The 20,783-nt window shown below is 46.4% G+C and overlaps 1 protein-coding gene across 4 annotated transcripts in view; it reads left to right on the forward strand.

Annotated features, from left to right (window-relative positions):
* Positions 1-13,925, forward strand: part of LOC146863860 (uncharacterized) — a 661,357-nt gene extending 647,432 nt beyond the window's left edge. For all 4 annotated transcript variants that reach the window (XR_014969566.1, XM_085628573.1, XM_085628574.1 and 1 more), the window contains one exon: positions 13,792-13,925. Coding sequence is in view for 3 of the 4 variants with exons in the window: in XM_085628573.1 (XP_085484699.1) it covers positions 13,792-13,894 (103 nt within the window). In the remaining variant the exon portion in view is untranslated. The remainder of the gene's footprint in view (positions 1-13,791) is intronic.
* Positions 13,926-20,783: the final 6,858 nt, after the last annotated feature.

A 20,783-nucleotide genomic window follows, 5' to 3' on the forward strand; every position in this document is an offset into this window, starting at 1 on the left:
CAGATTTTACCAAATCTTTTTTGCTTCTAGCTCAAAAGCACCGAACGACGTTCCTAAAAACGCCCTGAGATGTTTTGCTGTGCAGTGACAGACCCTGGTCAGCTTTCAATGCCTATTGCGGCATCTGAGTATTACACCGTCACTAATGAGGAAGAACCTTTGCACAGACAGTGTTAACGTGTAAAAAGGCAAAATAATATTGTAATACTGTCTCAAAATGTGCCTTTTCTTGCCGCATAATGTAGACAACCCTGCCACACAGTTTGTTCTTCTGCTGTCGCATAGTTCCAGTGTCCTGCTCATGAATACATTTATACAAACATACTGACGTTTATGGTTTCACAAACAAGGTTCTTAAGCAGTTGTCTCCTGTTAGTAACATCGAGGGGCCTGTCCATTCTTTAGAGATCTTTCCATCTGGACACAAACGGTGATAAAACTCCTCACATCTGAGTCCTCTATGTTGAGCCAGGCGTCTGCAGCAGCAGGATTGTATATGCCAGTCCATTCGACCTTCCCAGCGCCTCTTTACTCAGATAATAAAGCTTCCACGTTGATCTATGATCTAAGGAGCTCATCATGTGGCCACCGTGGGACAACTAGCATATGCCTGCTCCAGTTTAAAGCCATGGTGCCAATACTTCTAGAGAGGGCTGTCCTTCCTTTAAAGGGAGAGTACAAAGAGGAAGGGTGAGTTGTAACCAATGAAACTGGCTTAGTGTGGGGAAGAAGGGTATTGTCCTGTCGTTCTCACAGAAGCAGTGTTTACATGCCCAGCAGAGTGGAGATCTTCCTGCTTGGCGTCTATATGCATGAAACAAGTGCAATATCTACATAATGTATCATATCAAGCAAAGAAGAATGCCGATGTCAACAAATGAATAATTACCATGGTAACTGTAATCGAGAAGGGAAGAACTGAATATACAATGGGCGCAAACAATTTCTGCCAGTGGGCGACTGGTTGCATCGTGGGGTGGAGATTTGCCAATAGCTCATAACCCGACAGTGTATGAAATGCTACAGATAGCGGAGTTGGATGCTGCCTCTGAAACACTGATAGGGTTTAAATAGTCAGTTACTGACCATAAAAGGTGTAGGACTGAGAGCACTGTCACTTGCCAGCAGTTGTGCAATATGCACTCATTTGACACAAGTGACGAATCTGGTGTTGTATTATCCGTGAGAAGAAGACCAACACAGCGTACAGTTGGAACACTGCTCTTTGGTTGGTTCTTACTCTGTGGAAACCTGTACAGTGTATCAGTGTGTCAATTTATACTTCTTTTCCTCAAGATGAGCCAGTGCCCATTAACACTTCCAACTCTGCAGTGGACACGTCGAAACTGTCAAGAATACCTGACATATCTCCCGACGACCTTGCAAAACTGTGCAGACAGGTTAAATCTGGCTCCCCCACAGACCCCATGAGACCATCCAAATTCCTGGACTCATTGGAATTTTTTCTTCCCTCGCTTTCTAGCTTACTCAATCTCTCTTTTTCCTCAGCTGTGGTTCCCACCCGCTGGAAATCCGCCTGGGTCTCTCCTATTATTAAAAAGCCCACATTAGACCCCACAAAACCTGAAAACTACAGACCCATCTCGCTGCTCCCCTGGACGTCTAAACTGGCCGAAGCTCATGTCAATAAAGTGCTATCCCATCATATGCTGTCCAACCACGTCCTTGATCCTTCCCAAAATGGCTTCAGGCCTGGACATAGCACCGAGTCGGCCCTGCTGACCACCACGGAACACATTCGGGACGCCCTGGACGCTGGTCAAAGTGCCGCGCTGATCCTGTTGGATCTCAGCGCGGCCTTTGACACGGTCTCACACAGCATATTGCTGACTCGACTTGAGGCCATAGGGATCAACGAACTCGCCCTTGAGTGGTTCCGGTCCTTCCTCAAAGACAGGTCCTTTCAAGTTTCAGCCCCACCTTACATCTCCCAACCCCATTCCATCGAACAGGGAGTCCCCCAAGGATCGGCGCTCAGCCCATCTCTTTTCAACCTATACGTTCAGCCTCTTGCAGTAGTGGCAAAAGAGTGGGACCTTACGCTTGTATCGTATGCCGACGACACACAGCTGGTCATCACACTCTCTGAAGGCCCTTCCACCTCGGCCACTAAATTCAAGGATGGGCTAACGGCAGTTGCACAGTGGATGACAAACAACTGTTTGCAGCTGAACGCCGGGAAAACGGAGGTGCTTCTCCTTGGCAAAAACCCTAGCCATTGGAGTGACCATTGGTGGCCCTCTTTGCTTGGTCCCACCCCCGTGCCGAAAGACGTGGTGAAGAACCTAGGTGTTTGGCTCGACTCCTCTCTTAACTTCCAGTCCCACACAAAGAAAGTGGCAGCTACGTGTGTGGGCCTAATGAGAAGTCTTAGTCCGATACTCGGTTTCTTCGACTCTAGAACCCGCCAACTCATCATCCAGTCCATGATTCTCGCCCGGCTGGACTATGCCAATGTGCTATTCTTAGGGGCAAATAAAGCAGAATTAGCACGGATGCAGCGTATTCAGAACTCGGCCGCCAGAGCAGTGGTTGGCCTCCCACGCAGGTGCTCGGCCAGAGCTACCATCCGCAATCTGCACTGGCTGCCAATTGAATCCCGCATCCATTTTAAAACCCTCACCACGGCATTCAAAATTCTTAACTCGGACTGCCCTGAACTCCTACGCCCGCTCCTTGTTCCCTACACCCCTCAGCGTACTCTACGCTCTTTAGGACAACACCTTGTGATAGTCCCCCGCTCCAAGCTGTGTAGAATGGGTGGACGTTCCTTCAAGGTCTTGGGGGCAAGAGTGTGGAACTCCCTGCCTCTACACAGCCGTACCCTAACCAACTTAACTGCCTTTCGGAAAGAATTAAAAACGCATCTCTTTTCCCTTATCTAGTCCTCTGTTGGTTATCTTCCTTCTCCCCTCAGGTATTGGTTGGGTTAGCGCCGGGACGCCCCGTTGCTGGGGCAGCTGTTTGCGCTTTAAAAAACTGGATAACATAACATAACATAACTTCATTTTCATTTTATAACTGTGTGGAGTTTACTTGGTTAGCTGAAGACTTGCCCCTGTCCACCTTCACATACGGGCGTCCTTTTCCCAATAATCCACACATTTCAGCTCATAGATTTACTTTCTAGAGCAAGTGCATTTCACCTTTCCTTTATTGGAACCTTCATTTGGTTCTACTTTCGATGCTATAATTGCGGACACCGGCTGCTTCAAATTTTCCGATTTACCCTACACACTAGCTTAGCATTAGAGACTTTCCCTCTATGGCAACTGAATTTGATCTTACTTTGCATTAGGGCTGGGTGGAGCTCGCGGAGTTGTTCTCTGGGGAATTCCGCTGAGTTGCTAAAAAACTCATCAGAATTCTGCGGAGTTCCGCGAGCGGTTGAAGTACTTGAATGCCTGTAATGATGATCCACTGTTGACTATATTCTCACAGTGGGCAGTGCCAGTGATGCAGTCAGGCTCCCACCCCCGTGTCTGAGAGGCACAAAGATAGAGAGTTTGGTGTTCAGATTGGGCTTACCTTGAACATCGTCACCCAGCTCATTGACGATGATCTGCCAATGTTTTTCTGGTCCCTCTTCATGTGGTCCCTCCCCGGTGAGGACGTTGCACCAACATGGGCAGAGCCGGTGTCACCGTTCAAGAGCCCCACAGTCCATGGCTCACCGGCGGAGTAGCAAGAGGTCAGCTCAGCTAGCTGAGGCAGCCCCTCAGCGCCAATCACCTACCAGCCAGCTCCGGCCTCAAGGTCCCTCCGGAAAAAGCTACACCAGACTCCCTCCTCTCATTCAGCTTCAACCAGGGAAGCTTGTCTGCGCATGGGAGAGAACGCACAATGGTGATGACCATTTTAGGGACAGGCAACCTATTAATAGTAAGCAGACTAAATAAAACTGCTTACTATAAATAGGCTTGCCTGACGCCAAGATGGTTGTCACCATGACACGTTCACTTCTCACCCATGCGCAAACTAGCTTCCCTGGTTGAAGACAGACCCTAGCAGTTGCGTGACGAGTCAAACTTTAATGTCAACCATCCTCTTATTTTAAGGCACATGCACAAGAAGTGTACTCATATGGGCAATAGACAGGGCGGCTCATTTCAGGGTCAGTTACAGAGGGCAGATTGAAGGATACGGACTGGTGCATAGGTGTAATACAAGGCAGATGCAGAGGAAGCACACTCGTATGAGCAATTGATAGGGACGGTTGATACCGGGGACAGGTACAGAGGGCAGATAGTGAGATATGGGCAGGTTAACGGGTAATACAAGGCAGGTGCAGAGGAAGTGCATCCATATGGGTACTATACAGGGACAGAGACTGGGGGTGGCTAATTCCAGGGGTAGGTCTGTGGGTAGTTAGCGAGACATAGTACATGGACCGCTATTGGTGCAGAAACACAGAGGTAATGCAGGACAAGTACAGAGGAAGTTCTCCCATGTGAGTTCTCTATAGAGGACCTGGTTAGCTATACTTCTCCCCAACCAAACTCCTGCCCTGTCCACTCCCGTTGTGGGCAGGGGTGTAGGAAAGGTCAGGGACATAGGCAATAGTAAGGAGGGTGTAGGTTTAATTAACTGGCGGAGGCATGGGGGCGAGGGTGAGATGATTATCGGAAGAGTGAGGCAAGACTGAGAGAGACAGAAGGTAACTCCGGTCTTCGCATACAAGTGATAAAGGGGGCGAAAGGGTGCGGCGCAAGGCAGGCTGGAAGGAGGGTGATGTCTTTGTTAGAGAAGGGGGGGATTATGGGAAGGATTCAGGATGCCTTAGCCCTGCTGCTGCAGCTCTGCCCTGACTATGCCCTGACTCAGGGCGGCACAGAGACCTTTCTTTCTAGGGGGCCTTCTGAGCCCAGGTGGGAGGCAAGGTGACTGACATTTGATATTAGTTCTGTTGGTGATCACCAGCCCTGGAGCTGTCTGTAGAAGTGAAGAGACCAGACCTGACAAGACCCCTTCAGGGGTGGCAGCAGATCCTCTCGCAGAGGGGATACCAAGGGGCAGTGCCCTTAAGCCAGGACCCAGATGCGAAAACTGGTAGGCCGCAATCCCCTCTCGTGAGCCAGGTCCCAGGAGCACCATGGCCTGAAGGGGCACTGCCCAGGAGCCAGCGCCCGGGTGCACTGCACTAGAGCTAAGCCCAGGGTGACGTGGATGCCAGCGAGAGGCAGGCAGTATAAGTGGCACTTGCAGGATGCTATGGCGCTGCGGTGGGATGTCTTGCCTGAAGTGGCACCAAAGGCTGCTCTGGCTGGCAAGCCCTGGCCATCTGGCTGTGCCTGCAGCTCCTCCTTCATCAGTTGCTTGTTAGTGGAACTGATGGAAGTGCCAGCAAGAGAGTCGTGCTCCCCTAGTACAGTGAACCTGTGAGTACCGGTCAACGGCATACACGTCTCTTTGAACCGTCTCCTGCATGACAATATCTCGCTGCACTCTCTTCTTTTCTTGCTCACCATGTGCCCTTCAGCTGACTTCATTTCAGCACTCTTGCCGACTGTTTCTCTCCATCTGCAGTCTTTGCGTTCTCACTGCCTGCATGCAAGCTTTTTTTTTTTAAACTTCTTTTTATTGGCATTTACACATTATTAGACAACACCAATACGAGAGGAGTTTCAGAATACAATAGTGTCTGCCGCGTACCCGGGGTGAAGAAGGAGAAGTAAACACAGAAAATCTCCATTACCTGAAGTCCAGTTTCAAAAAGAAAAAAGAACAAACAAGAAAAACCCCAGTATTCTGTTGCCTCATATATTTTAAGTAGGGAACTGTGTCAAAAATCTCCCCAGTCATACTTTCAAGGGCAATCGACGAGGTCCCAGTGCTTCCGCAACTCACACCTCCACACAACAAGTCCAATTAGGCCAAACCCTCCGTATATGTTCAAATCGTTCCTTGTGTAACTCAATCCCTTTACAGGGTAACCAAACCGTCAAACAAAAACTAAAACTAGATCCCGCCAGGGGCCTACCCCTATCCTTTAGACCTCTAGAGACATGCATTACTCTCAGTGTGGATCCCCGTCACCAAGGGCGGGGTAATGCAGGGAGGGGCAGAAAACCAGACAAAACAAAGACAGGAGAAAAAAAATCAAAATCCAAGCGGGGAGGGGGAAGTAACCCAGCCCGAGAGAGAAAGGCAGGGAAAGCCTCATCGCACCCCGACTCAAGCCCAGGGTCCGCCTAACCAACCCTCTGCCTCTGCCCCTTCACCCGACCCCCTCCCAGTCCTCCAGGGACCCTAGCTCCGCTGTATCACTCCTCTCAGGCGCCTCCCTAGACTCCCATGCCTGAACAATGGCTCCCCAGCGCTCCGCAAGCGGCTTGCGCCTCTTGGTGATTCTGTCTTCAGAGATAAGTGCTGTCTCCTCAGCCCTCGCCCACCGTGCGACCTCCTCTCCCCAGAGCATTATAGACGGGGGAATCGCAGCCTTCCACCCACGCGCTATCTGCCTCTTCGCCAATACAAGCGCCAAATCTACAAACCGGTGCCCTAGCTTACGAGACTTTGGCCTAGGATAAAGACCCAATAAGCAGACCTCTGGGGTGCCTGCATGCAAGCTTTAGTCAAGGGGCACATCTGTGCCAGCTGGACTCACACATGCCACTCATCAGACTTGGCGTCATCTTATACCTTGAAGATAATATGCGCTGGCTGTTTTTGCTTTTCCTGCCCTGGTTCTGGGCCAGGGGGACCGTCTTACAGCCTCCTTACTTCTGTCTGTTTACACCCGTCATCTCTTCCCCCTGGATAAAGGCTGATTCGCTCCAGCTAGGCAAATCTTTCAGATGGGCCTTATTTACACTAGGGGTGAGCGGCAACCGGCAACTGAAGCAGCACACCCATAAACTCCGCTCCGCCTGCGATAGGCGGAGTTCTTGCACAAAACCCTGCCAACTCTGCTGGCGGAGCGGAGTTTGCCGCCCACCCCTACTTTGCATATGCTGTCTTTAATAGCATGTATTTGCATTTGCTGATTTGAGTTGCCAGGGTTATATTTATACATGCTGTATTCAGGTGATTATTGATTTATACTTAATTGATTCAACACAAATGTATCCTGCTGCGCTTTCGCTTGAATCTAATCCCTTTGATGTTTGGGTTTCCAGACAAGAGGTTCAAGAATGCAGGCCTGGGCCCCTGCGACAATTACTCACTCCAGTCCGACTTACATCTGGTACTGTTTTGCAAGTTTTATTATACTGAAAGAGAAAGGTTCCTCCTTCCAATCTTAAGGCGTAAACATTTAACACAATGCAGGGTAGCCCTGTATATTCTAAAAGCTCTTTCTAACCCCCATGTTTGTTTTATGATAGCATCTTTTCTGTGGGCTTGTTGGCGAAATAGAAGGGTGATGGGTGTGTCACCATGAATTTTAGTACCCATGGATTAAAAATCTACATGTGACTTTGGTTTAATGAGGCACCTAAAAGTTTTTTAACACATTTTTTTTAAAACATTTTTTTTTTATCTTTATTTTCCAGTTGTAGTATACAGCTAGAAATAAACAATATCACTGCGGTACATTGTCAGGCATTCCATCACTTATTAATGATACACAATAATTTGCAAATCACAATATTAAGCAACAACTAAAAACTAAAACACCTAATAAAGGAATTTATCATACTTCCCGCCCCTGGCTCGTCCCACCTGAAATATGCCAACATGTCAATTTATCATGCAATGTAATAGTTACAAGATCGCTAGTCTGTTCCAACCCATGCGACGTGTCCTTAACAGAAAGATGAGTTTAGGGCGCATTGAATAACAAGAATCATATGACATCTTCATAGCCCATCAACCCACTCCCTCTGGGACTATGCCGCTGTCAATCTGTGTAGCAGAGTCCCTGCGCGTCTCAGCAACATACGCCCTATATGGGCCCCATATATCTTTGGGACGTGAAGAGCTCAGCATTAGGGAGGCGTACATTTCACAGTTTACATTACAATATGCCAGGCTACGCAGCCAGGCCTGTAATGGGGGGGCAGTTCTCTTACCCCATACTAGCGCTATCTCCCGCTTGGCCAACAGAAACCCAAGTTCTGCAAACCTCCTGATCTTCTTGGGAAAGTTGACTGTGTATCCCATGAGAGCGATTTCCGGAGTGGGGGTCAGATACAGTGCAGTCATCTCACCCAAAGTACCATGTACCTGTTCCCAATATGGTTGTATTTTAGGACAAGTCCATGTAAGATGGGCAAAGTCCGCTTGAGGGGCATTACATTTCAAACAATGGTGCGGCCTAGAAGGGTCTATTTTGTGTGACCAGGTTGGAGTGTGGTATAGCCTGCGGAGGAATTTAAAATGAATACGTTTGTGCCTGCTGTTGAGGGATACTTCTTTCGTAACCATGTAACATTTTTCCCATTGTTTAACCGATATGGGTCGGCCTAGATCACGTTCCCAGGCAGTGCGTACTTTAACATCAGTAAGTGGACGTGTACTAGTGCATGATCTGTACATTTTGGAGATGAGAGGAGTGCCCGTCTCACTCTCAATTATCAGTGTTAATGGGGCCGCAGGGTCCGGGGCAACTGGGTATGTAGGGAGCGCTGCTCGTAATGTGGAGTGCATGCGTCGCATTATGAAGGCATCCATAAAAGAGCTGTCTTGAAACCGGGCGTCCTCAGACATAGAGAAAACATGATCATTCGGGAATAGATCGCCTATCTTTCGGATATCAAATTTGGCCAATGTGCGTTGTACTAGAGTTTCACCCGTGATGGGGAGCCATGAAGAGTTTGGGAGCGGCAAACCCGGTGAGTACAGTAGGTCTAGCCCCAGAAGTCTCCGAAGCTTCTCGCATGCCCAGCTAGTGGTGGATACCGTCTGTATGTCAAGTGGGTCTCTAGGGATACCCCTGGGAAGCACTGTGGACAACTTTTGAGTGAACACTAAATCTGCCTCTGGTCTCAGGAAAGGAACTCGAGCGTCCGGGTGATACCAAGCGTAGGCATAACTGCACTGAGCAGCTAAATAATATAAATATAAATCGGGAACGCCGAGACTTCCCCTTTCATACGGGAGAGTCAAAATCTGCCAGTTAACCCGAGGGCGCTTACCACCCCAGATCAATCTTAAAAGATGTTGCCGTAACTGCAAAAAAAAGGACTGAGTGAGGGGAATGGGAATATTATTAAAAAGATATAAAAATTTAGGAAGCACTATCATTTTGAGAATGGCAGTCGTGCCCGCCATGGACAGTGGGAGACGAAGCCATCTCTCCACCTGCGTCTCCACGGAGCTTACGGCACGTCCATAATTTAGACTCATTATATTGGACGTGTCCAGATGTGGATGCCGAGATATTTGACTGTGTCATGGCACCATTCAAGTGGATATTCACACTCCCACGGGGTGGTGCTGCGTGTCAACAGAAAAAGCACAGACTTGTGCCAGTTTATGCCAAGTCCCGAAAAACGGCCAAATCGCAAGATTTCCCGGATTATCAGTTCAAGATTGGTCTGTGGGTGTCTCACATATAGAATAGTATCATCTGCATAAAGTGATAGTAGCAATGGTCCCGTGTTAAACTGCAGACTACGGTGCAGGTGACGCTCCTGGAAGTGCCTGATCAAAGGATCCATAGCTAAAATAAACAATAAAGGGGACAATGGGCAGCCCTGCCTCGTGTCAAGCGAAAGGGTTGAGATAACGTGTCGTTGATGCGCAGTCTAGCTGTGGGGCAAGTATATAAGAGAGCGGTGGTGGAAACAATACACTCAGGCATTCCCATGCGGCGCAATATTGAAAGAAAAAAGGGCCATTCCAAAGAATCAAAACCCTTCTGGGCATCTAATAGCACCGCCGCTGCAGGGCCCGAGGGGTCTATCCTGTGAAGAACTGCAAAAAGGGTCCGGAGGTTAAGCGAAGTGGAGCGGTGGGGAACAAATTCAGACTGAGCAGGGGAAATAATAAATTCCATCAGCAAAGAGAGCCTGATGGCAATCACCTTAGCCAATAATTTATAATCCAAATTCAGTAAGGAGAGGGGCCTGTACGAGCCACACATTGAAGGGTCCTTGCCAGGTTTAGGAAGAAGAATAATGACAGCCTCTCGAAAAGTAGGGGGAAGAATTCGCTTCTCCAGCGATTCTGCATACACCTCTATCAATCGTGGCACAAGAACGTCTTTATATGCCTTATAAAAGTCTGCAGAGAACCCGTCGAGACCAGGGGCAGAGGAACCACGGAGTGCATCTATGGCCTCCACAATATTTTCCTGGGATATTGGAATAGCCAGGAAGTCCTGCATATATTTTTCAAGATAAACTAGCGCGATTTCCGATAGATAATTTTCCTGGGCGCCAAGATCGCTGTCGATTCTGGAGCTGTAAAGGGCTTTGAAATGAGTCAAAAATGTGTCCCTAATATCAGGGGTAGAATAGACCAACTGATTATCTGGGGTATTAATTTCGGTTATGCATGCTCTGCTGTACGGGGGGCGGAGCATGTGTGCCAGAATCCTGCCAGGTCGTTCGCCCTCCCCGTATCTCCTGGCCGCGTGATGTTTACCCAAGCGTAGTGATTCCCTGTCCGCGGCATCACGAAATTCTACTAACAGAGCCAAACGCCGAATTTCCCCCTCTTCAGAGGTGTTCTCAAGCAACTCCGCATCTAATGCCGATATAGGCACCTAAAAGTTTAATAAGATTTTAAACGCTTTCTGATTTTTATGTAATCTGTTTTTATTATGGCCCATTTGATGAAATTGTGCTTTTATGATCTGTTTGTAAATAGATCGAATAAAGATTTTAATGATAATGATGAACTTTACTAATTTGTTAACAAATCTTCATGGTTGCAGTATTACCCTTCTCTGTCGTTCCTGAGAGGAAAATTCTGTTATTGTCATATTGCTGAATGTATGATTTTAGTCTCAGCTCAAGAGAAAGGTCCATCCCAGTGGATGTAGCGCAGATTTGAGTTTACACCAAGTATCCTTATCTCGTGCACTAACCCTATTACTGTCACATTAACAGTACTGGAGCCATACTGAGATGTGCTGCACTTCTCATAAAGGCGTACTGATACTCTCTTGCTAAAGGATTACCTGTCCTGGTGGCAAATGGTAGTACTTTTCCATGTATGGCAAACCGACTGAGAAATTAAGGTTCAGCGCTGTTGAAAGCAAAGCACCCTTGCTCGGACTGGGATTTTACAAAGAAAGGAACAAACACTGATGAAAAATAATATAAACAAGTCTGATGAGAAGAACTTGTACTGTCCCTTCAAAACATGTCGGTGCTGCTGAGAAATCCTGTTACTGTCTGTTAAAATGATAACAGCCCAATTGAGACGTACCAGTAATATCCGTTTATGGCAGCCATGTTGAGAAGTATTGTTAAATTTTTCCCTACCTATAGGTGTGCTTCATTCATGTTCAGGAATGGAAAGGAAGGTGAGGTACATTTGAAATCCAATCCTTCCCTAAATGAGACCAGCAAAAGTAATGTATATGTTCGATTTTGTCTTTGGCATTTTATACCAAACTGTTTCAGGAGTCATTTGGTCCTTGGTGGGCAGCCCATCAGCCATTCAGGTCCACTCCTGCTATGGCCACTGAGGTCCACTCCTGCTATGAGGCAGGGGACCGCCCTCCATATTTAGTGATTCCTCTGCAGTGTTGGGGGAAAGGGGGATGGGATATTTGTACCTTCAGCTGAAGAGGTGCTGCTGCAGCTCCCATGAATAGAGGAACTGCTGAGCAGTTGCAATGTTTGTTGGGGCCACTTGGCAAAGTTTTTTTGTTTTCAAGAAACAAATTCCCAAACCAGGAGTTTATTTCTTGAAAACAAAAACCAAAAACAGTGACCCTGACACGCAAGGGGTTTTCTTCCAGAGTGTGGGGACTATTGTGCGTTTATCCTACATTGAACTGCCTAACTTCGCCTGGCGGTCCGGGTTAGGGAACATGAGTGAGATCACCCGTCCCTGAATAGTGTTGGCGACCATGATTTGTACATGAGGGCCCTGTCGCAGGCGGGCTATCAGCGCAATGGTTTTTGCCTCTGGAGCTAGTGGGGTCTCAGCTGGTGAAACACAGTGCTTCTCCTGACTCTGAATAATGAGAGGGGCGTGTGGGGGGCTGTGAGTCAGACCATCTCTGATGTTGACTAGTCTGCTCCCCCAAATGCTAAATGTGGCATAAAGTGATTTATCCAGGATCAGTCTATGTGGTCAAATGTGGAAGCCAGAATTCCAAATGAAATTGTCAATACAAAAACTTAGCCAGACTAGTATCATTTGCACACGCCTAAACTTCTGAAACTATCAACACAATATATTTTCATACTCACACATTTTCATTATAAGAAAGGCTGACCAGCTTGTGTCAATGCATGTTATTGTAGCCTACCTGTATCTAGCTTCCTTCTCTTCACTTTGAAGGTCACTGGTGTGGTCTGGGCTAATCCGTTCAGTAGCTCATAATTCTCTGTAGCTCTAAGGAACATAACCAAAAAGCAGAATGTAGAGCTGAAATGCAGAAAACCAGAAATATTTGTCTGAAAATTGAACTGCTGCATAGCCCTATCTTGGAGAACAAACAATTGACACCACCCAATCGCCTCATAGATACACCCTTGAGTGCAGAGCAGGCCTTTCCATGCTGTATTTTTTCTAAGGTGAATGCAATGTATTTAAATGCACAGTTTTCAACAGAACATGCCTGGTGCCAGGTTTTAGGGAGCTCAAATATTATTTATGTGATGGTTGAATTCCCCCACCCCAGCTCTCCCAACCCCCACCAGAGCTATTATATTGTATTCTAATTGCATTTATATAGCAAAACAGCAGATCCTATGAGAAAGAAGTAAGATGTTAAATGCATTCTTGTTTGAACTTAGAAAATGGTTGAAAACATGCGGCCAGATTAAGAAATGTAATAATAAATCTGCAGCTATAAAAATACTCTTGCACACGGTGTAGAATTACGACTTCTCTCCATTCACAAAAATCAGAGGTATCACATTTGAAAAGCTGCGGTCAGTTATATCATTTTTGTTTTTGTTGCCATTCCCCCAATGCGGAATTGTGCACAGTGTGCAATTCCTCACTGTGCAAATGCACGTTTTTTTCATTGTTTTCGTCAAGATGGCAAAGATCTCTTCATGTACAGAAACCCCATCTCTTTCTTTCCCATTAAGTTTATTCACTTCCCATTCCTATCATAAAAAAATGAAGGCACGCTAGCATTTTGCAAATCTCCAACCATGCCCATTTCCCATCTGTGAGCACGAACCTGCTTGTGGAGACTGTTCAGTTGAGACACAGGTACTTGTGCAAGTTGTTGGCAGCCAAACCATTGTTGGATCGATGCCACAGAACCAATCATAAGGCAGCTGTAAATGTATATATCAAACTCAAGGAGCCAGAATCCAACTTATTATGCTATTGTAAGCTCACGTTAAACAAATGTAAGATACGCATGAAAACAAAAAGAATTTGGAAACTTTTTCAGGGCACCATGCTCATTTATTTCTAGATTTTGAAGCAAGTCTGTTCAGTTTATGAATGATAGAGCAGCTAACACAGCTAATACTACTATATAGCAAAGGATGATCTGCAGTGTTTGATTTTTTATTGCATGTTTGTTTGTTTTTTATAATTTATAATTTGTAAAATGGTCTTCGAGGGTCCTGATAGAGAATGTTGACCGAGGCCCACAAAACTATCCTACATGTCTGATATCAAGTACAAAATGCAAAAAAGTGTAAATAAAAGAATGAAACATTTTGTTTTCTTTTTTTGCAGAAGTTGGGACACAGGGGCCTTTAAGGAAGTCAAACCCCCTCAGAGAAACTACTACATCATAGATCCTGAGTTTGTATCAGAGTCTGTGCACCATCTCTGTTAGATAGTTTAATTAAAGGCAGTTGTGAGCATCACCCATGTGTGAGGTGTTTAATTCAGTGGCGGCTGCCTCGGAACAGGGGTGGTGAGGCAGGAGGGATGAAAAAATAAATAAACTTACCTGTCAACGCCACCGCTGACTCACCTTTGTCCTCAGTCTCGGCATTGACAGGCTCCCAGAGTATCCCAGCCAATCACAACGCTGCATGGGCAGCGTCGTGATTGGTCTGGGTGGCCTCTTCAGTGGGGATAATCACGTAGTTAAGATTAGCCTGAAAGTGTACAAATAACAGGCTATATTAAAATACCTAGTATTATATATACATTGAGTCCTCCTAAACACATCTAGGTATTTTAATATAGCCTGTTATTTGTATACTTTCAGGCTAATCTTAACTACGTGATTATCCCCACTGAACTCCCTGAATCTTACTATATGCTCGTCCAGTTATACTGAACTAACCCTGACGCCATACCATCGGCTTTGATACTATCTTCACGTCTAGTGACATCTTAGTAAGTAACCCTTTATCCTGAAGTCCCTTCAAAACTTGGTCCTATGTTCAAACTCCACAACCTATGATTTTAATTATCAATATATTGTTGTTTTCTTGAGTTTTCAGGTTTATTGTCTTTAATTGTGTGTAATATATGTTGTATATATGTTTCTTATTTATGTCATGGTTGTACAATGTTTATGAATAATCACAATTGTGCTTTAACATTTTGATGTTAAGTGTATTATATGTATTATTATACAGTCTAAATGTCTATATATATGTTCTTTGAGGTTGTTGAAAAAATGATAAAAAATGAAAAAATGAACTAATAAATGAAATAATATAGTTTTATAAACCGTTGACTGTGGGTATTACTCTATTTCATGGACATATTGCCTTCCACTTAAATAGAATAGTGTAGGAAGTTTTGTTTTTTGAATAATTTGAGTCACACAGAAAAATAAAATGAGAATAACGTCTTGTTATTATCATTTTATATTTTTGCACTGCTCAGCGAGCAGTGAGGCGACGCTCCTCCACGGTAGCGGAGGAGTCGCCACTCTTTTTTTCTGAGATCTAAGAGAGGCTCCACCTGGAAATCTTTTTTTTTCCAGAATTGCCTTTTTAGGTTGAAGCCTTCAAGACAGCGGGGCTGTCTGGGTTGCTATTGGCTTCTTGTGGGTATTCTGAAAGCTTTCCTGAGAATGCATTTCGCCCATTGCTTATTATTAGCTTGGTGGTTTGTAACTCATATTTCCTTGTTCTCTATTTGCTGCTTTGTTAGGTTGAGCATCAGTGCGCATGCGCTGTTTGCAAGACCTTTTGTGATCCCTTAACACGGCGTTATTTCCGCCTACTTGTTTGCTATAGGTTCCCTCCAGTGCCACTCTTAAATGGTGCACCCCCACTCGTTCTGCCAGCCGATAGCTCACTTCCATTCAAGACAGAGGAGCACTGGCTGATTACAGTCTCCTTATGGTTTGATTCTTTACATTTTTTTGGGAGAACCATTATCAGCACTTTTATATGTCAGGTGTGCACTGCTTCCACACACTGCTCCTAACACGAAGCCCGCACAATTGGACTGGTCTAATTACTAAACCCCCCCCCACCACGACGATCGTGCTTGCTAGACTTGACTCCCACTCGTTGTAATTCGCATATGCCGGCACACTTTCAGAATCAAACCCCATTAGCCGGCGGGAGCGAAGGCAGGAAAGGCGCCTACTTTCTCTGAAGAAACTTCATATTCAGTGCTAGTCTCTGCCTGGCATTAAACACTGCTTTTGATAACCCCCGCACTGCGCCCAACCGGGGGAAACTTTCCTGCCCCACTGGCGTCCCAAGAAACTTAGCCAACAAGGATTGTAGTTGTTGTGGTCGTTGTTGGCCGCAGATATTATTAGGGTTACACACATACTGGTTATCCGGTCATCCTTTAGCATGACCCCTGATCACATTGGTCATTTGCGAACTGCCATATCTTTGGTCTCAAATCCCTGCCCGCATCACATTAGCAGATCATGTTATGGTACCTCCAGTTCGTAAATGGCCCCCCAAACCTGTTCTCTTGTTAGTCCTTGGTAGTCCTCTTTTGTCCTGTTACCACTGGGACCACCATTTGGTTGGTCACCCACGCCCTCTGCGTGTAGGGAGGGGTAGCTTCTCCCCGGAGTTAGGCCCCCAACTCGCTACGTTTTGTGCCCTGCCGACAGGCCGAGTCTGGGCCACGAGCGCCGTCTCCGTTTGCTACCCCCCTCCTTCGCCCGGCCACCTCACCCTGCCATGCGGCATCCCAAGGTGAGATGCCCTTCTCCTACACACCGCCCTGTCGGTGTGTCTCCTTAGCCAACCATTGTACAGTTTTTCGCCAACGCTCATGTTGCTGTCCAGCACTGCGACACTGCTGATTCGTAGGTGTGGGTTCCGAAAAATTACCACCGGTGCGCCGCTCTCCCCGCTCCACGAAGTTAGGAGCTACCTGGGGGAGCGGCAGCTTATAAACCCCCCACGCTTCCCGCCACTCAGGTAACGCGCCCCCATTGGGGGGTTCGTACCTCGCCGAGACCCCCATTGGACGGGGGGGGGGGAGTTTGGCGCTGCCATGATGACCCGTGGGGGGGGGGAGAGGCGAGGGGGCTTCTGCTTTCCGCATTTGGTCGCCCCAAGGCGCCCAGAACCGGTTTTCCACCTTTGGCTCGGCGCGGGTTATGGCGCCGGCCCCTGAGCCTCCCTCCCCCTTCGGGGAAGAGCGACGGCCTCTGCGAGAGCGGTTTGTTGTTACACTGTGTTTTGTTATGTTACGATTACGGCTCTGGCTTTTATGTATTTACATGTTGCTGTATGTTTAGCCACAATCGTGGTTTTCTCATTGTCAGGCATTTATATAAATGTTATTTTTGGGAGGGCAAAAAGATTTTGCGTTTTGTCTGTTTCCAAATGTGTTTCACACCTGACAGCCATTAGAAATAACGGGGTAACCCAGTAACCCTCAGAACCTGGGTATATAGTAGAGCAAAGAAAGTGGTTCTGTTGGGAATAACGTAAACCGATTTTGAAATGTACTTGATACATGTATTCAATGTTTCAATCGTCTTTAAATGAAGATACACACACATATAACTACTTGAAAATTATAAGGAACGAATTCCCTTTTTTAAAATTTTTTACTGTATATAGAGCAAGCAAATATTGTTTTAGAAAAGTATTTACAGGACTGACCAACAACAACATAAAACAATTAGTGACTGATCGTGCTTAGTGACGTGACATTTAAACAAAAATTCACATGTATAATCATACACATATTTACAATGACGAACACAGTTTAAACACAATGGTCCAAAATCAAAAGCATAAACCACTACAAATGATATTATTCAATATTCTAATGGTGGATTTGCATGGACTGATTGAACAGGCAACGTCGACGTTTCGACCCTACGAGGATTACTTTGAGGATAAGAATATCTACTCTGACCAAAACCCTTATATCGATAATATATCTGCTTGGAAGAGATATATCGATGATATTCTTATGCTTTGGTCCGGGACAGTTGATCAACTGATGTCTTTTTTGACGTGGCTGAATTCCCGCAGTGTGGATATTCAATTTACCATAGCTCACAGCAATGACTCAATTCCCTTCCTGGATCTGACATTAGAAGTGGAGGACGGAAGAATGGTGATGAATTTATATAAAAAGCCTAAAGACAGGAACTCCCTGCTACAATATAACTCTCATCACCCCAGGAATCTTAGGGATAACTTACCGTACGGACAATTCTTGCGACTGCGTCGCAATTGTACCAGAAGAAGTGATTATTTTAAAGAAACTGACCTACTCATCACTAAACTAAAGGAAAGGGGGGTATCCCAGAGGACTCCTTAAGAGCGCTAGAAAAAGAGCCTGGTATCGACCACGTGAAACGCTACTGGAAGTACAACCGAGAGACCAAAAGATGGACAAACTGATTTGTGTAACAACCTTCAATAGTCGAAGCAATGAGATCAAAAAGGTGATTAAAAAATATTGGAATCTGGTTGGATCTGAAATCTGTATGACTGAGGCACCTATGTTCTCATTCAAACGTGCAAAGAATATCAAAGACTTTGTAGTGTCCTCATATTTAGAACCTTCTCCCGAGCCAGACATCAGATCACACCTCAATATGCCACCCATTACTGGACATCATAGATGCAGTCACTGTAAGGCTTGTCAATACACCATATCTGGAACTATGTTTATACACCAGGGAAAGACATATATCCTTAATCAGTTTACTAATTGTAACAGTCAGAATGCCATTTACGCAATTAGATGCCCATGTCAATTGATCTATGTCGGTCAGACGACTCAGAAAGTTAAGAACAGGATTCTTCAGCATCAGAGTAGACTTAAATGTAAGACACAGGGAGCTCCCCTAGTAGAACATTACATAAAGGCTGGACACACCCATGAACATCTAGAATGGTGGGTCGTAGAAAAAATTGTAATGCATCGAAGGGGAGGCAATATGGCCAGTTCCCTTAACTATAAAGAATGCCGTTGGATTCATGCCCTTAAGGCTGTTAGCCATGGCCTCAATGAGAATGAAGAGACATACATTCAAATGAGCAAATTGTGATCACCTTAATGTTGGGTTTAAAATACAATAGTGTGTGTACCCTATGTTATGTTATGTTATGTTATTTTTAATTTATTGAGCGCACAGCTACTCGGAAGTGTCCCGGCGCTAACAACAAACAAGGCGGCCAAGCAGCAGATGTCCATTAAAATAGCAATGTCTTCAGGGATTTTCGAAACAGGTACGGATCACAGATAGCCCTCAAAGCCAAGGGAAGAGAGTTCCACGCAAGGCAGGCTCTGCGGGCAAACGAATTGCCCCCCATACGTACAAGCTTAAATTTGGCGGTCTCCATAAGCAGTAAAGCAGATGACCTCAACTTTCTCCTAGGAATGTAGAAGGAGAATCTGTCCTGCAGATACTTAGGGCCGAAACCATAAAGGGCCTGTTGAACAATGGAGAGCATTTTGAATTTAAGGCGAGATTCCACGGGGAGCCAGTGAAGTGTCCGAAGATGGGCCCGAGCACTTTGCCAGGGGGACAGACCGCCCAGGAGTCTGGCTGCCGAGTTTTGGACCACCTGCAGTTTCGAAAGCAGGTAGCCCGGGCAACCTACCAGGAGGGCATTAGCATAATCGAGGCGGGAGAGAAGCAGAGCACGTACCACCGTCTCTCTGTCCCTAGCTGGAAGCAAGGGTAGAAACTTCCTAGGGCTCTTCAGAAGCCCAAAGCAGGTGCCGGCAAGTTTTTTTATGTGCAAGGCAAAGTTCAGATTTTCATCGAACCATACGCCAAGATTTTTGACAGCTCCATTGATTGCTGGAGGACAAGGAAAGCCGGAAGGCCAGAGTCTCGCTCTGAACTCAGAAGGAAAAGAGCCAAAAAGCAGGACCTCCGACTTTGCCTCGTTACATTTCAACTGTGCATTGGCCAGCCACTGAAAGACGGAAGATAGACATTGATGAGGTCTAACCACAGAGTCGTCCACCTTATTCCATGTGAACAGTAACTGGGTATCATCCGCGTAGGCCATCACTTAAGCCCCCAGAGACTCCGCCAGAAAAACAAGCGGAGTCAAATAGATGTTAAAAAGCAGAGGGCTAAGTGATGACCCCTGCGGTACCCCCGTGGTAACCCTCAAAGGGACCGAAGCACAAGGAGGAATCCAAACCTGCTGCATCCTACCCTCCAAAAAAGAGCTGATCCAAAGCAGAGCTTTCCCAGAGACTCCGACGTCAGAGAGGCGGTCGAGGAGCATAGCATGAGGCACCGTGTCGAACGCCGCCGAGAGATCAAGCAGTATCAATGCTGCTCTCCCACCGGCGTCCAAGCACTCTCGAATGGATTCCGAAACCTCCAGCAACGCGGATTCGGTACTGTAGGAGGCACGGAAGCCAGACTGCGCCGGATGAAGGACGCCTGCCACCTCGACAAAATTGGTCAGTTGGAACGTGACCGCCTTCTCGCAGACTTTAGCCAGACTAGGCAAAAGCGAGATAGGTCGGTAATTTTCGGGGAGCAGCGGATCAAGGGATGGCTTTTTAAGCAGTGGCAAAATTAAAGCATGTTTCCATGCCCTGGGAACATGTGCTTTCCTAAGTGATTGGTTGACCAAGAAATTAACCTCAGAGTTTACGGTATCTGCCACGTCCGAGAGTAATCTGGCCGCGCATGGATCATTTGGCGAGCCAGACTTGAGGGCTCTGAGAATTTTGAGGGAGTTGGACAAGTCAATCGGACAGAACTCTGAGAAGACCCTGGTCGAAGAAGCCCTGGGCAGGAAGGGAATTTGTTCAGGACTAGTCGACTTCATTGAAGGTCGAAATGTCTCCTGAATGCTAATAATTTTGTCCTTGAAAAAAGATGCCAGAGTGTTACACCAGGCCTCCGAAACAGGGGCCACAGCTACCTGGGCATTAGGAGCCAAGAAGCTCTGCACTATAGAAAAGATCTCTTTAGTGTTGTTATTTGCACGTTCAATACGTGCAGCATAGTACAGGCCCTTGGCCTCCCTAATCGCTCTGTAATAGAGTTTTTGTTTGGATCTAAGAAGCATTTTGTCATGGTGAAGATATCCACCGATACGCCAAGACCTCTCTGCTACTTTGCAGGTATGCTTAAGGCTCCTCAACAAAGGAGTGAACCATGGCTTAGAAGGAGCCTCTCTTCTCAGCTTAACCGGCCCCGCTATCGACCCCGACACCACAGCACCTGAAATCCACTCATCGAATTGAGTGACGTTGACTTCTATATCAGTGCCAAAGGTGGGCCGAGAAGCATCAAGTGCGAGACTGAGCTGAGAAGAAACCACCTTCTTTGAAAGGGG

The sequence above is a fragment of the Triturus cristatus genome, chromosome 2_1 (assembly GCF_964204655.1).
Source record: "Triturus cristatus chromosome 2_1, aTriCri1.1, whole genome shotgun sequence".
In the NCBI taxonomy this organism is placed as follows: Eukaryota; Metazoa; Chordata; class Amphibia; order Caudata; family Salamandridae; genus Triturus; species Triturus cristatus.